Source organism: Hyla sarda, chromosome 2 (genome assembly GCF_029499605.1).
Source record: "Hyla sarda isolate aHylSar1 chromosome 2, aHylSar1.hap1, whole genome shotgun sequence".
Classification (NCBI taxonomy): Eukaryota; Metazoa; Chordata; class Amphibia; order Anura; family Hylidae; genus Hyla; species Hyla sarda.
This window is the reverse complement of record NC_079190.1, coordinates 143,683,981-143,699,222: the sequence shown is the minus strand read 5'-3', so window position 1 is coordinate 143,699,222 and position 15,242 is coordinate 143,683,981. Positions and strand designations below refer to the sequence as shown.

Here is a 15,242-nt window from a genome sequence, read left to right as displayed (position 1 = left end):
TATAGGCGAGTACTAAAATTAAAGTATCGGTACTCTTATCCGTACTCTGTCTTAGAAAGATGGTATCGGGACATCCCTAATAAAGGCATGGTGTGCATTATATTGTAAAGTAAACTATTTTTATAATAGGTCTTTATTGCAAAATATTTCTCACTTTCTCTTCTGCAACCTGCAGAATCTCACATACAGAACAGTCTTCTCTATTTTGTGGGGGGGGGGGGGGGGGACATTTGATCTGGTCATAAGCCAGCATACAAAATGGTTCAGAAAAAAGGGGAGAGCTGAAGTAGTAATTTTGATTGATTTCAATCTGAAAGAGACTGAGCAGCCTGTGATGTTTTGTGACAACACAAAGTATGCAGTTAAAAAAAAAAAAAAAAAAAAATGTAAATTTGTAGTGAATACCTTTGGGATCATGTATATTCTGTCTAACTATAAAGTACCCAAATACTGAAATGTTTATTTGTCATTATTGCTTACTTGTTGCGCTGTTGAGCAGATGTCTGTGTTGAAGGTTGGTTCCGAGGCAAGCTAGATGAAACAACAGAAGTCTGTGAAAAGCTGGAAGATGGGTTGCGCAGGTAGGTACGGTTAGAGGTGGATACCACTTGAGAAGGTTGACTGAAGTCTTGACTAGATGATAAAGAATTATAAGATAATGACTGGTTTGCCCAGGATGTCTGTCTCCGTGAGCTTGAGCTAGAGTCTAGGTTGTCTAGCGATTCTCCTCTGTAAATAAAATGACAGTATATAGTTTAGATTTTGATGCCTTCAAGAACAAAATAAATATACTACTATCTAGGCACCTTTACATGGCTTTAAACTGCTGATATTGTTGATGGAATACATAGCCAGCCATATGCTGGCCCTTTAGTATGCTTGCAGCTAAAATGTAGTCTTATATGGTAGCCATTCAGATTTAAAACATTAGGGCTGTTGTGTCTCAAAGAGAATGATATCCATATACCCTAATATCCATATACCCCCAGAATGATATCCATATACCCTAATTAAGCATATGGATATGGTTTGTCTTCATTTGCCATGAAGACCAAACCATTCAAACAAGAAAAATATGTTAGCGCTAATTAACCAAGACAGTTTACCTTCTCATAACGTTTGGAAGAGATGAAGTGTCTTTTGTCACACTAGAGCTCCTCTGCCTAATCCAGCTGTTGTCATTATGCAGAGGTGCTTTTTTCCTCATCTCTCTGATGATCTGCTGTCTCTCCAATTCTGCAGGGCCCTCTTTCTGTGATTCACCCACTGACCATGTAGTTCCAGAATTGTTGCTGCTGTCTGTAAAAATGCAATTATTCTATTAACAAATGACAACATCAAAATAAAGCCAAATTACAGGACACAAACCAAGCTTAAATTACATTTGCCATAATAAACACCTTTCCAATCCAAAACCATGTCATTAGTGGTGTTTACGGAAGTGGCAGTTCCTTTCATCCCAATTAAAAGGCTTGGTAACAAATCATACAGGAGTTAGCAAGGCTTATTATGGACCACCCTTAGGTCATGCAGGCCTTACTCCATATTAGAAACAGCATGGCTATGGAGCAAATGCAAAAAATAATGAGCGTAATCCCAGTGCACTATAAAAAATCTGCATAAGTATCCTAGCATGATAGCAAAGGCCTGGAAAAAAAACCTGTATTTTTAAAAATTAACCCTTATACAGTTCAATGAATCATGTCTGGAAATACCACGATTGCAAGTTTACCAATTCAACACTCCCATAACTTTAGATGAAAGAGCTAGCTCCAGAAAAAGTCTGGCTACCTCTTGTTTTACATCAAGTTGTGGAAAACAAATACAACATGTGCACCAAATACAACTCGCTGACATCTTATCGGTGGCCAACTTCTCAGAATCACAGCACTACAAACTATACAATTCTTGCTTTCCCAAGTATTCAACCACCTCAATCATACTATGGCAGCAGCACAGCTTTGGCTAACATATAAAAGCTCGTCCTTTTACTGTCCCTCTTCAGATGTATCAAAACTATAAAATTCAGCGGTGCCTATAAAAAAACATTTATATGAGGAAGACACAAAATTGTGCCATCAATAAAAGCTTTGAGAACATCTCATTACAAAGTCATAGGCATAAATATGGATTGGTTCTCTGCATTATTACTGGAGAGAATCATTTGCACTATTGTTAAGAAGATGGATTTACATTCACTCAACCACAACATGATAAGTCAGATCAGACCCTAATATTAAACAATTAGGCTTTCTACACAGTTAGTAGTTCATGTTATCTTAAATGTTCTCACAATTTTGTAATGTAATACTTGACCACCGTGTTTTTACAAGTAAAGAAGTATAATCAATGCAATAAGCCAGACAGGGCAGCACTCTCAAAGCCAGCCAAAAAGTATGGGGATGCAAGCTCTGGGGGCAGAAACAGGTTTCAAAAAAAGACATGAACCAAAAAGAAAAAAGCTGCACTCCACTGGTAAAGCTTAGGGTGTATGCGTTTCACTGGGTTAATAAATAGGAAATATGTTTAACTACTGGAGTGCTGTTTTTACATTTGGATTCAAGTCAAATAATGTGTTTAACCTGTAAAATTGGCGCAGTAAATTACCACTGCAAATCGTGGTACCACCACATGGCTTTTTTAGATGCCATTTGAACCACACAATAACAGAGAACTAAGGCTTTGCAAGCGTAATGGGGGAGATTTATCAAAACCTGTTAAGAGGAAAAGTTGCTGAATTCCCCATAGCAACCAATCAGATCACTTCTTTCATTTTTCACAGGCCTTTTCAAAAATGAAAGAAGCGATCTGATTGCTTGCTATGGGGGAACTCAGCAACTTTTCCTCTGGACAGGTTTTTGATAAATCTCCCCCATTGAGAATAAGCATTTGTAATTCTAAGGTTTCCCTTTTTATAATGCATTTATAATGGTAGCTATACTTTAAAAGGGTCAAAAACTTTACAATAATTTCAGCACTCACCAGGCTGGAACAGGGATTACTGCATCATTATATACTATGTTAAGCTGTGCAACACATGTTAGAGCACATTCCTTTATTTTACATTCAGAAAACTGACCCCTATAAATGAGTAAGCACTCTTCTACGGGGACACTTCCTGAAAGGGGATGAAGTGTATATAAGAAAGCTGCATCAGTTCAATATTCCAGCCTCTGGAAAACTACTTGACAATTGTATACAACCCTTTTAAAGATCTGCATTTGGTAGGGATAAGCAGAGAGGTCAAGCAGTTGCCCACCCTGGCCTGGATAAATCTCTAAACTGAGAGACTCTTCGTTTTCCCATAACTTTCATACCTGATGGAAGTTTATTTGGTTGAGGCTTCAAAGGGTGTGTCTTGTTTTGTTCACCTTCAAACACCCAGTCAGCAAAACCATATGTCGCATTTCCAGGTCCGCCTATATATAATGTTTCATGTGAATCACTGATATTTTATGCTCATTTTTTGAAACTTTATAGCATATTAATAATACGGGGGTCACTTAACTATTCAGAATCCTAACATGTATCTTCTCTTATTAGTACAGTTCACAGGTGATGAGCATACAATTCAGTTTAGCATGTTTTCATTCGTATGCAAGAGTCAGGAGAATAATGGCAACTAGTGTAATGGGGTGACATTTCTTAGCAAATTAATTTGCCATACGCATTTGCATCAGTGTGATAGTGACGTTTGCCACAATCTACACTGAAAAACTTGACAGTACTATATAAACAACACAACATAAATACCATTTTAATACAAAGTGGTAATTAACATATAAAAATAGACATTCGATAAACTGTGGCAAAACTTTAACCAATAAGCCAACACTTACCATTTCCTTGAGCCTGATCACCAGTTAAATCTGAGGTATCCCTAATTTTGCTGTTGAGAAAAACATATGAGATAAGACCAATGCAAAACCTTACACTAAGCATTTATTTTAGGTTTGTGAATGTTCTGTGACAGTTTATGTATTTAAAAAAATTAAGCAGAATCCTTATTGTTTATTGGATAGTCCTTCAATAAAGTAAAAGAAAAAAAAGTCAGTGTCTTATCTTGACACAAATTGTTCTACTAGTTGTGAAGAGAAAGTGTTGAAATTATTGTAAATTTACAACTAATAATTGAGATGAGACAGGTTCTATTTGTGCAATTAATACAAAACCATACACATTTAAGCTATAAACTATATAATATATGGAAACTCTTCCTGCCCTGCGCAGTATGGCCCAGATTTATCAAACTGTGTGAGAGAAAAAATAGAGTGATGTTCTCCCAGCGGAGCTGGGATTGGCTGCTGGGAAAAAATCACAATTTTTTCTCTCACACAGTTTGATAAATCTGAGCCTATATGTACAGCATAGCTTGCAGACTGTTGTCACAAACTGGTGTACATCTTCAGGGATGGCAGTATCTTAGGAACTCAGAACTGTGATATCTTAAAAAAAAAAAAAAAAGTGCAAGTGCAAATAACCCCCCTCTGAAATGTGCAGAAAATGTTATGCTCTGCTGACACTACCATCAGAGCCTATGCTGACACTACCGTCAGAGCCTATGTTAGTAGTACCTAGAGATCTGACAGGAATAACATGAGCATAATGTTGCCCTTTTTTTCCCACAAGAACAACGGACACCACAAGGGGATCCATTGGTCCCCATTGCAAGTTGTTGCACAGTCGTTGTCTGCCACTACCAGCATGGTTTACTTTTTACAAAAGCCATGATGTGATGTGAACACAGAATTATTAACTTCTCAAGGATGCAGCCAATTTTGGCCTTGAGGACAAAAGCCCATTTTTCTAATCCAACTTGTCTAAATTTATGTGGTAATCATTTTGTAATGGTTTAACTTTCAAGTGTTTCTATTTTTTCCCAACACATTTATATTTTATGTTAGAATTCAAAACACTGGCAGCTACAAATTGAGACCAGAGACAATGGCAACCACTGAAGTCCTGCGACAGCATGGTAGAGCTGTCGATGGGCTATAGGTGAAGCCCCTTCCCTCTGTAAATCCTGTAGATACAACATCCTTTACAACCCGCAGCATCTGCAGGGCTGACTTCTAGGAACAGCACGTAGATTCCTCTCTAAAAATTGCAGAGGGAGACAGTTGTGTTTGACAGCTGCCTCCAGCGGCTGAGCCTGTGGGCTCAATTTCTAAGCCCATGAACGCTATGTGATGGATATATCCATCACAAAGCATTCATTATCTTTTGGCCATGATTTATATATCTGTCAGAGCAGGAAGAGGTTAAAAAAAATTCAGAAACCTGTGGCACTGATATAGCTCAACTATACATAGTCCTTTGTAAAATAAGAACAAAAAAGGTATGTCAGGAGTATTAGGAAGTTCAGGAACTTCCTCAAAAAGTTAACGGGAATGTGTCACCTAGATAGTCTTTTCTTGATAAAAGCCAGATACTTAAACATATTTTTTTGTAATCTGTTCCTATTTTTTTATTGTAATTATTTTATATAATTTTTTGTAAATTATTGTGGGGGCTGCCAACTTGCCCGCTGAGCTGATTTTTAACAGCATTTAGAGATATGCTTTACAGCCTAGGCCCCCTGAACCAGAGACAACAATAGACAACATTTGTCCCACTCACCTCTTTAGAGGTCATTCTACAGAAAGAGGGGATGCTAATTTCTGTTGTGAATGGTGGCAAATCCAGTGTTATGGTGTCACCTTTCACTGTACTACTGTATGGCAAATTATCCACACAGAGCAGGAAGTCTTAGCTTAGTTTCAGCTCTAGTGGCCAGAATGGAAACAGCAACTTTTCAGGATTATTTTAAAATATAGTAAAATGGAAAATTGGGAAAAAAGCAACACCAGAAATTCTTAACAGCTATGGTTGACATAAAAACATGATTTAAACAATAGGTCATTTTCTGAAGACATTTTTCCTGTAAGTGATCTAGAACCCACCTGCTGTATGAGCTATAATCCAATTCATCCAAAGTCCTCGATAATCTTGAATAAGATGAACTGCATAAACAAACCACGTAAAACATGTTGTATAAGAATGAATACATTAAAATGTGTATCACTGGACTTTACATTCATTTTTATCTCATGGTTATTAATGTATGGAATTTAGTTCAATAATCTATTAACCCTTAAATGAGCAGGCTATATTTGGCATACTTACCAGATCATTTTTTTAATGATTCATTAAAAAACTTGTGCTATCAAAGTAAGGTTTGCAATATTTTCCTCTGTACACAAAATTATACATAAAGAAAACGCTTCGTGTCACAGTCTTTGCTTATTTAAGTGTCCTTATCACTCCAAAAACTTACCACATGGATTTATTAATTTATTTTGATATAAAATTATGGTTACCGCTCACACATTGTATTATATATATATCTGAAAAATAAGTGTAATACAGGGTAATGAGGTCTCATTCTAAAGGTAGTTTATTATATACCCTTGTATTATAAATCTGGTTTTGTTTAAGAGAACTGATTTTCTAGTGCTTAAAAATCAGTTTCCAGGAGCTACCTATACTAACCTGATGTTAGTTCTTTGGGTTCGTTCATTTTGTAGTTTTAGCTTTTGTTCTTCCTCCTCTTGTTCTTTTTTCCTCTGCCATTCCTCTTCTCTAAGCCTCTTTTGTTCCTCCTCTTTCTGTCTTCTTTCTTCATCTTGCTTTTTTCTTTCTAATTGTTGCTGGAGTCTGTGACTCTCCTCCTCTGCCCGGCGCCTATGCTCTTCCTCCTCTGCCCGGCGCCTACGCTCTTCCTCCTCTGCCCGGCGCCTATGCTCTTCTTCCTCTGCCCGGCGCCTACGCTCTTCCTCCTCTGCCCGGCGCCTACGCTCTTCCTCCTCTGCCTGTCTACGCTGGGCTTCCAAATAATTTAATCTTTCTTCTTCTTTCTTTTTTCTTTCACGTTCTTCTTCCTGTCTCTTCTCATTCTCATGAAGACTGTCATCGCTGCTTAGTAAATCATCATACCGCTCTTTACTCAAGTATGAAGAAGGGCTGTGTGAAGTCAAGGACCTGCTAGTATGAAACTGTAGGAGTGCTGGTTCCTGTTGTAACTGTAAAATATGAATGAGTTATTTAGTGTAGAAAACCCATTTTAAAATATTCAAAGATTTCGGAGTTAAACGAGTACTCAACTGAATTTTTTTTATCTCTTCATTCTGCTCGGGCTGCAAAAATAAAAAACACTAACTCACCTTCCGTCGCTCCCCCAATGCACCGATATCGCTCTCCTGGGCCACCGGTCATATTACACAATGTAGGGCAGACACGTCAGACTGTGCTGATGTCCCGTCTCGACCAGTGATACACTGTGCACCAGTGTCACGTAACAGGCCCATGAGAGTGATATCCGTGCACTTTGGTAGCGTCGGAAGGTGTATAGTTTTTTCTGTTTTTTTTTTTTTTTTTTTTTGCAGTCCGGGCAAGATGAAGGGATATAAAAAATAAAAATCAGTGGAGAACCCCTTTAAGAATAGCTAAAGGGGATATTAAGTTTCCCTGTCAGTGTACACACTATAGAAGGGCAGATGTTACGTTCTAGTACAGCAGGGAGGTATGACCAAATATGTGTATCACAGTATTTTTGTAACTTCCATAGTATATAACAGTATTTCCCCCGCAAAATCATGTGACCCGCAAGCGCTGTTCTGCTTCTCTAAGGGCAGCATGCCCCTTACATGCCCCTTGAAGAAACAGTTGTTGATCTTTTATGATGCAGTCAGTTCATTTCTTTATTTGGATGTTGCTTGTTGGAGTGTAGGACCGCTGGTGTACTGACATGAATCAAATTTTTCTGTGATATAGGATGGGTACCCTTTCTAGTGCGGTTAGAATTTTTTCTTTTTATATGCCACACAGATATGTCAAAGGTTTTGCTCATTTAGGGTCTGGGTGTTCAGAACCCCACGATCATTAGAAAGAGATGGGAGAAGAGCGCAGCTGCGTGTTCACTCCCCGGCCCACTGTTATCTGTTTTTTGCAGGAGACAGGCCCCATAGACTTACAATTTAGCCCACCTCCTTCCGTGAAACAGATAACAGTGATACAGAACTAGGCATGGCTCGTTTTAAAGATCTATGGGGCTTTTAAAACCCAGACTTCGACCAATCAAAGCATTGGATATGCTTTCATGATACATCAAGTTTCTGTAAATCACAGAGATATTAACTGGGTCAGCAGATTTTTCTCACATGTGGTACTAAAATGCAGTTTCTATAGTATGTGTGGCTGTAGATTTTGCATTTTCTTATCAAACTATGTCTGAATTTTGCCTAATACTCTGCAGCTATTATATTTGGACAACTGAAAATAGGGAATGAATAGTCAATATTTACTTATGAGATGCCGAAAATCAGCGACAGGAAACCAGACTTTTTAAATCTAAAAAGCTTGCATATATATTTTGTTGGGGGAATATATAATTCCCTTTGCCCCACAGAAAAGCATAATTGCTCACACTTTTGCACAAATTGGGAATTTGTGCAACTTTTTGTAGAGTGACAGGGTTTGCACATAAAATATGTGCCATGTTTCCCTTTTGCACTGGTGCAAAGAATTATAAATTCCCCCTTCCCATACACACCCTTTTTATTAGTTAATTAAACTAGCCATGATCCACATATATTGCTTAATGGGGTTATCCAGCACTAAACAACCCTTGCAATCTCCAGAATGGGGCCCCCGGCTCTCCACGCTGCATGCAGTCGTAGATGACACTGGCTTCATAAGCACTGGAGATACACGAGTACAGCACTTACACCTGATTAGACACTTTTGTGCAAAAAGGACACATTGTAAAGTGCTACCTAACCCCTTTTAAGTATTTTTTTAGCTTCAATAATCCTTTCAACACAAATGTGGCAATAAATATGGGGCCAGCCAACTACAAATTCATAGACATTATTCAACCCTTTCCGTCTGTCAGCATTACAACTGGGAAACAGAAAACAAAAGAGCAAAACTAAATAGCACAGGATGCATGGGTCAAACCTGCTCAAGAGGTCTTCCCTTCTCGATTTCTTGCTGAGCTCGCTCCCACTCCTCTCTAAGTCTTTCTTGTTCCCGATTGTATTTTTCCTGGCAATACAAGACAAATACTGAAATTGAGTGAGAGCGAGAGATAGAAAGACACATACAATAATTTGTTTTCTAAGATGAAAAAATATATATTTTGAGTTGCATTAACCGATATCAGAAGAAGGATTTGTTCCATTTGAACTTAAAGGGGTACTCCGGTGGAAAACGTTTTTTTTCGTTTATCAACTGGTGCCAGAAAGTTAAATAGATTAGTAAATGACTTCTATTAAAAAATCTTAATCCTTCCAGTACTTATTAGCTGCTGAATAGCAAAGAGGAAATGATTTTCTTTTTGGAACACAGAGCTCTCTGCTGAAATCATGACCACAGTGCTCTCTGCTGACATCTCTGTCCATTTTAAGAACTGTCCAGAGCAGCATATGTTTGCTATGGGTATTTTCTCCTTCTCTGGACAGTTCTTACAATGGACAGAGATGTCAGCAGAGAGCACTGTGGTCATGATGTCAGCAGAGAGCTCTGTGTTCCAAAAAGAAAAAAATTTCCTCTGTTGTATTCAGCAGCTAATAAGGACTAGACGGATTAACATTTTTTTAATAGAAGTAATTTACAAATCTATTTAACTTTCTCGCACCAGTTGATTTAAAAAATAAAAAAACGTTTTCTACCGGAGTACCCCTTTAAAAAAAAAAAATAATACAAATAATAGTAAATAAACAGTAAAGCTTTCTGGTTGAGTATAGTACCTCTTATTTCCATATTTCCATGCAGTGGGACATTTAAATCAAATGGCATGTCTGGCAGAAACATGCAAGTTTCTATCACACACTTTTGCAAAAAGGCACAACTGATTACCTTAAAGGGATACTCCAGGGCAGTAAACTTAGCTCAGCCAATCACCGCTTCTGATGATTGCCGGAGCAGTCAGTCACTCCTGCTCGTCTCCAAGGGTGGGGGATAAGTTTACTTCCCTAGGAGTACCCCTTTAGGGGATCAGAGTGCTCCGAAGACAGGTAAGTTACCAGGCCCCAGCAGTCAGAGGACAACAGTTGAGGTCCCAGCTGTTTGGACCACCCGCAATCAGACAATTTTCCTCTATGATTTGGATAGGAGATACGTTTACTTCCCCTGAGTACCCCTTAACCATTTTTAATGTGACCATTAAACAGATTTTTTTTTTTACCAATATTCACATCTAAGTCCTTACCTGCAACATCTTTTCCTGTTCTTGATGCCATTTTTCTTGCCTCTTCCTCTCCTCTTCAGGGTCCCAAGACCATCTTGTCGAAAGACTAATGGGTGGAACTGGCATCTAGGATTAATTAAGAATACTTAACTAACAATTTCTATCAATATCAAAATATTTATCTAATTGAAGCAGTATATATGTGTATACATCCAATGTAAACTATGTAGCACAATGGGTGGGTCTTATGAAAGCTAGCACATACGAAAAGTGAACTTAGAACTTAAAGGGGTACTCTGACCCTAGATTTCTTATCCCCTATCCTAAGGATAGGGGATAAGATGTCTTATTGCGGGGGATATGGCGGAGTCACTCCGCTATCTCTGGACCAACACCCCGACTTTCTGAACGATTATGTTAAGAACACCGGCTTCGGGAGGCCATGGTCGTGGCATCATGTCCTCTCCCATTCACGTCTATGGGAGGGGGTATGAAGGCTGTGGTTACTCGCCCACAGCCTTCACGCTCCCTCCTATAGACATGAATTGAGGGGGGGGTGGCACAATGTCATGACCACTGCTGAACCCACCGTTCTGAAGTCTAACTCTCTCTAGGTACAAATTTTAATAAGCCACCCCATAGTCTCTATACTTAATGTTCATACAAGAAAATGTGCTAATATGTTTAAAGGTAATGAAAATAAGAATACTTACATCTGGTGCAGAAGAATCTGTGCTTCCTTGAAAAAAGCAAAAGAGAAGACAAGTAGGTCATAAACAAGGGTTGATTACTTAAACGGAGTACAAAAAAATCTGTGCATGAGACTCACAGTATGTTCAAGCAGTCAATACTTTTTTGTCTCCTAATCATGCAATACTCATCCCCATAAAAAAAAGTTTTAATCCTCAAAAACTTGCTATCTAAATTTATAAAAACAATTATTTTCTATGTTGTAAACTGAAGAGAGAAACCTGGTGAAAAATGTTTTTGACAAAACTAAGTCTTTATTATTAAAGAAATGGTGGTTTCTACATAATGAATCCTTGAATCTGAATGATACAACTTATACCCTGCTTCGAGGAGGTTACAACATAGCTACAGCATGGTGTTATCAAAAAATGTCCTTCTCTAAAGTTATTGCAAGTAAAAGCCTGTATCTTGCATGGATTATAAACCAGAGACCATTTTTGCTGTTAGTCTTTAGAGGACATTTGTCACAGAAGTTCCAGATCCTGTATTGATTGAGTTTGTGGGCTAATGTAAAAAAAGCAACTGTTGGCCAATAACTATTACTGCTCAGAATGATGGAAGAAGCCAATGAAGGCAGCGTTTAAAGGGGTATTTCCATCTCAACTCACTTAGTTAAACTTTAAGTGCACATCAAGTTACATAGTTTTTCAAATACACTCACTAAGCAACCTTGCCTTATTCTCCGAATATTTCTGCTTGTCTCCTCCCCTTTTTGACAGCTTGCTGTCTAGGTTACCGACCACCACTTCAATTTAGAAGCAGTGGTCAGTCTGATTATACATATCAGCCCAACCGCTGCTTCTAGAGTGAAGTGGTGATCGGAAACCAAGACAATGAGTTGTCAATAATGGTTGGAAAGAAACAAGAATATCAGGTGAAGGAGGGAAGTTTGCTAAATGAATGTTTTTGCACAATATTTAACTTGGCATGCCCTAAAAGTTTAAATATTTGAGCGGAGTTGGCAATACCACTTTATTTTACATTGTCCTCACACAAAACTGTCAACCACTGCCCTTTTGGATCTTTGTTTATCATAATCTGGTTTTTCCTCAGTTTATAGTAATAAGTAAACCATATTATTTGCAAATTTTTAGTTTTTGATTGCACTAGTCAAATCTTTCTAAACACAATTCAAAATAAGGTACTGCGGACAAAAAAAAAAAAAAAAAAAGATGACACACAAGAAAAGTAAACATGCTGGTTAGTGGAAGTGAAGGGAGGACCGACATACATTGCACAGAAAAAGCTATGGAACCTTCTTAATGGTTGTATGAGATGTGGCTTACATTTATGTGAGACATACATATGGCATCTACAAAACATTTGAAACGCACTTCTATCAGCACATGAGCAGCAGTAAAAGCATAGCTATAAAAATAGAATGTAGTACCTAAAAGGAACATGTCATGTTACAGCTATTTTTACATAGTTTTCTCTGATGCTTAAAAGGAACCAGTCATGTAGATGATGCAGTCATATTTGAGGATATCATGTTATAGAGCAGGGATAACTGAGCAGATTACTATAAATCGTTTTGTGGGAAATAAGTCAAGAGAACTTGTAATGTATTGATTTATACAAAGTGACTGTCAGCTGTCTACACACAGGCAAAAGTGTCAATCATTTAGTAGGACCACCCATTGGACCCCTTTCCTATATGAATAAGGCATAGAGATAGCTGTCAATGATTGAGTAGGACTGCTCACAGGCATCTTAAGCATAGACTAAACACAGGTTTAAGTCAATAGTTTACAGGTACTACTGAATATTTTCTCATAAAAGTATAAACGAATCAGCTCAGCTCCCCCAGGTTTAACATGCTGCATGCAGGTTGGATCACATTTTTACCATGTCTGGTTCCCTTTAAAAGTAATAGTGCTTGGTTATCCATCATCTACATCAATAAAATTGTTCTATGATTCAGAACATGGGAAAACAAATATAAAAAATATACGTAAGGCACAAAGGCTACAATACGGCTGCTCAAGCAGTTAAATATGCCAATGTTTGAGCAGAAAAAGTTTATCTTGAACTATTATTGATTTATGTCCCAATTTTCTGTGATTTTTTTTCTTTAACTATTAGGCCAGAATTCATACTAAGGTACTGGAGAGCTGTTCACTTATATTCCATTATTTACAGAGAACAGGAACAGATACCCGAACAGGAGAGACTGTATACTATCCCTTGTTATCCTCGCTAATCATGATAGGATCCATTCCTGCTCTTGACAAAACATAAGAGACAGAATCTTCTGAGTGGATCCAGCTTTTCTTTAAATATAAGTACTATTAGTTGCAGCTATAGAGTCCAGGTACTTATATGGTTCAAAAAAACATAGGCACTTGTTTAAGAATTTACAGCTTTTATAAAAAATTATATTAAAAAAAATAAAGGACATGTGTGCTGGTTCTGGGTTGTCATAAGCTTTTTCTTGTAACGTGGGTTATTCTATAGCTATTGGTGCAAACCAAATAGAGAAACTGCAACACAAAGATAACACCCATTACCACACAAGTAGACCCATGAGTTGTAAGGAAAACCAGAGGATCCTAAGGAAAAAGCAAATTGGTTATGTTGCTTTCAGCGTGTGGCAATAGAAACGTAGAACCCAACACCATGGTTAGTCCTAAAGTAACCTTTGGAAAGTCGGCAGTAGCAAAGCAGCTAGTTACCTTGCTCAAAAAACTGAGACCTCCTTTTATAGTTTCTCAAGGATATATGTTCATGTTCTAATTGAAAGATATAAAGTGAGAAACGGTTTCATAACCATTCAAAAAAAATTTTTATAAAAAGTTTTAGAACACAAAATTAAGTTTTACTGAAGATTTTGGACAAAAATGTATCAAACCTTTTGGAGAGGAACAGTGGAGTAGTTCCCCATAGCAAGCAATGAGATTACTTCTATCTTTTTGATAACAAGATCCTTTGTTCCTATGCACAAGGTTTGATAAAATCCTCATTTGAACTTATTCCTCTTTAAAAGATCTGCTGATTTACTTAAAGTTAATCCGACAGGCTGTTTATCCACAATAAACCCAATATACAGAGTTACAATGCGAGTGAACAACATTTAATGTCCTCTTGTCATTGCACTGCTATGGGCAGTGGAGGAGGGGAGACTGTGTGTCATACTCCCCTGCCTCCTCAATATTTTCCGCTCTGCCTGCCCGTCTTGAATATGCAAATGCCACTGCCAGTGCTTGAGCGTTCTGCTCTCGTAGCAGAGCAAAAACGCTTCAGTCTCGTTTTACCCAACATCCGGGTATAGCAAGGCAGTGGTGCCAGCAGGCTCTCATATCCTAGTGATGTGAGAGTAAATATGTTAGCATATTCATGACAGATGTGGGCAGAGGAATATTGAGGAGGCAAGGGAGTATAGTGAGCCAGTCCCCGCCTCCATTGTGTCATACTGTACCAATTAAAGTAAGTGGCCAGTCTCATTAGTGCTGTTCACCTGTACTTTAACCCAGCATATTGGGTTTGGTATGGGTGAACAGCTTGTCAGTTTATTTCTAATACTTGCATTACTGATTAAAAAGCACAGCATCTTTTCTTAGAAGGGCAGACAGGTCTTCCTAAAAGTTATTCCATACTAACTTTGCACTCTGGCTCTAAGATTTACAGAGGATAACATAATTTGTATAGCTATTGAGATGTACTACAGCTCCCAGTACTGTACAAACTTGTGAAAGATATAACATTACATTTGGTGCTATCTATAAAAAACTTTAGTGTTCCTACTAAAAGTGAGTACATTTGTTGACATACAGTAAATGTAAGCAATATACAAGTCACAAACTCCAGAATAATACAAGCTAAATGCATCAGCAATTTCACATTATACTGAAGCTTCAAAATGGAGATTATAAGTGTACTCAGTTTCAAACAATTCGAGTTAGCCCCATGTCATATTCATACTGCAATGAAATGTAAAATCTGAAAAATAACATGCAAAATGAGCTATCTATGCAAACTTCTTTAATAGTCAGTCGCGACATAAGTGGAGTAACCACAAAATGCCAAAATGCCAAAATGCAGGCAAGATAAAGAAAAAAAAAAAAAAAAGAAAACAAACAATACAATACTGTAACTTAGAAGCCACAATGGTATCTTTAGTCTAACACCATGGAACATGATCTGTCTGCTGATACATTATACTAATGAGATATTTAAACTAAGTAAAGGTATAAATAATTCTTAGTTTAAGACAGGTAAAGGGGTGTGCTTTTAGTTAGTTTTTATTTTTATTTTTTTCTGTGCT

The 15,242-nt window shown here is 37.7% G+C and overlaps 1 protein-coding gene across 11 annotated transcripts in view; it reads right to left on the bottom strand.

Annotated features, from left to right (window-relative positions):
* The window catches only part of LMO7 (LIM domain 7), a 239,648-nt gene that overhangs the window by 8,908 nt on the left and 215,498 nt on the right, over positions 1–15,242 (bottom strand). For 6 of the 11 annotated variants that reach the window (XM_056555527.1, XM_056555526.1, XM_056555522.1 and 3 more), the window contains 11 exons: positions 13,654–13,710; positions 13,489–13,530; positions 10,942–10,967; positions 10,250–10,354; positions 8,998–9,084; positions 6,532–7,061; positions 5,943–6,002; positions 3,840–3,889; positions 3,318–3,419; positions 1,107–1,299; positions 481–729 (listed from right to left, as the gene is read on the bottom strand). In XM_056555527.1, the coding sequence (XP_056411502.1) occupies positions 481–729; positions 1,107–1,299; positions 3,318–3,419; positions 3,840–3,889; positions 5,943–6,002; positions 6,532–7,061; positions 8,998–9,084; positions 10,250–10,354; positions 10,942–10,967; positions 13,489–13,530; positions 13,654–13,710 (1,501 nt within the window). The remainder of the gene's footprint in view (positions 1–480; positions 730–1,106; positions 1,300–3,317; positions 3,420–3,839; positions 3,890–5,942; positions 6,003–6,531; positions 7,062–8,997; positions 9,085–10,249; positions 10,355–10,941; positions 10,968–13,488; positions 13,531–13,653; positions 13,711–15,242) is intronic. The other 5 variants (XM_056555525.1, XM_056555532.1, XM_056555531.1 and 2 more) reach the window with 4 other exon arrangements.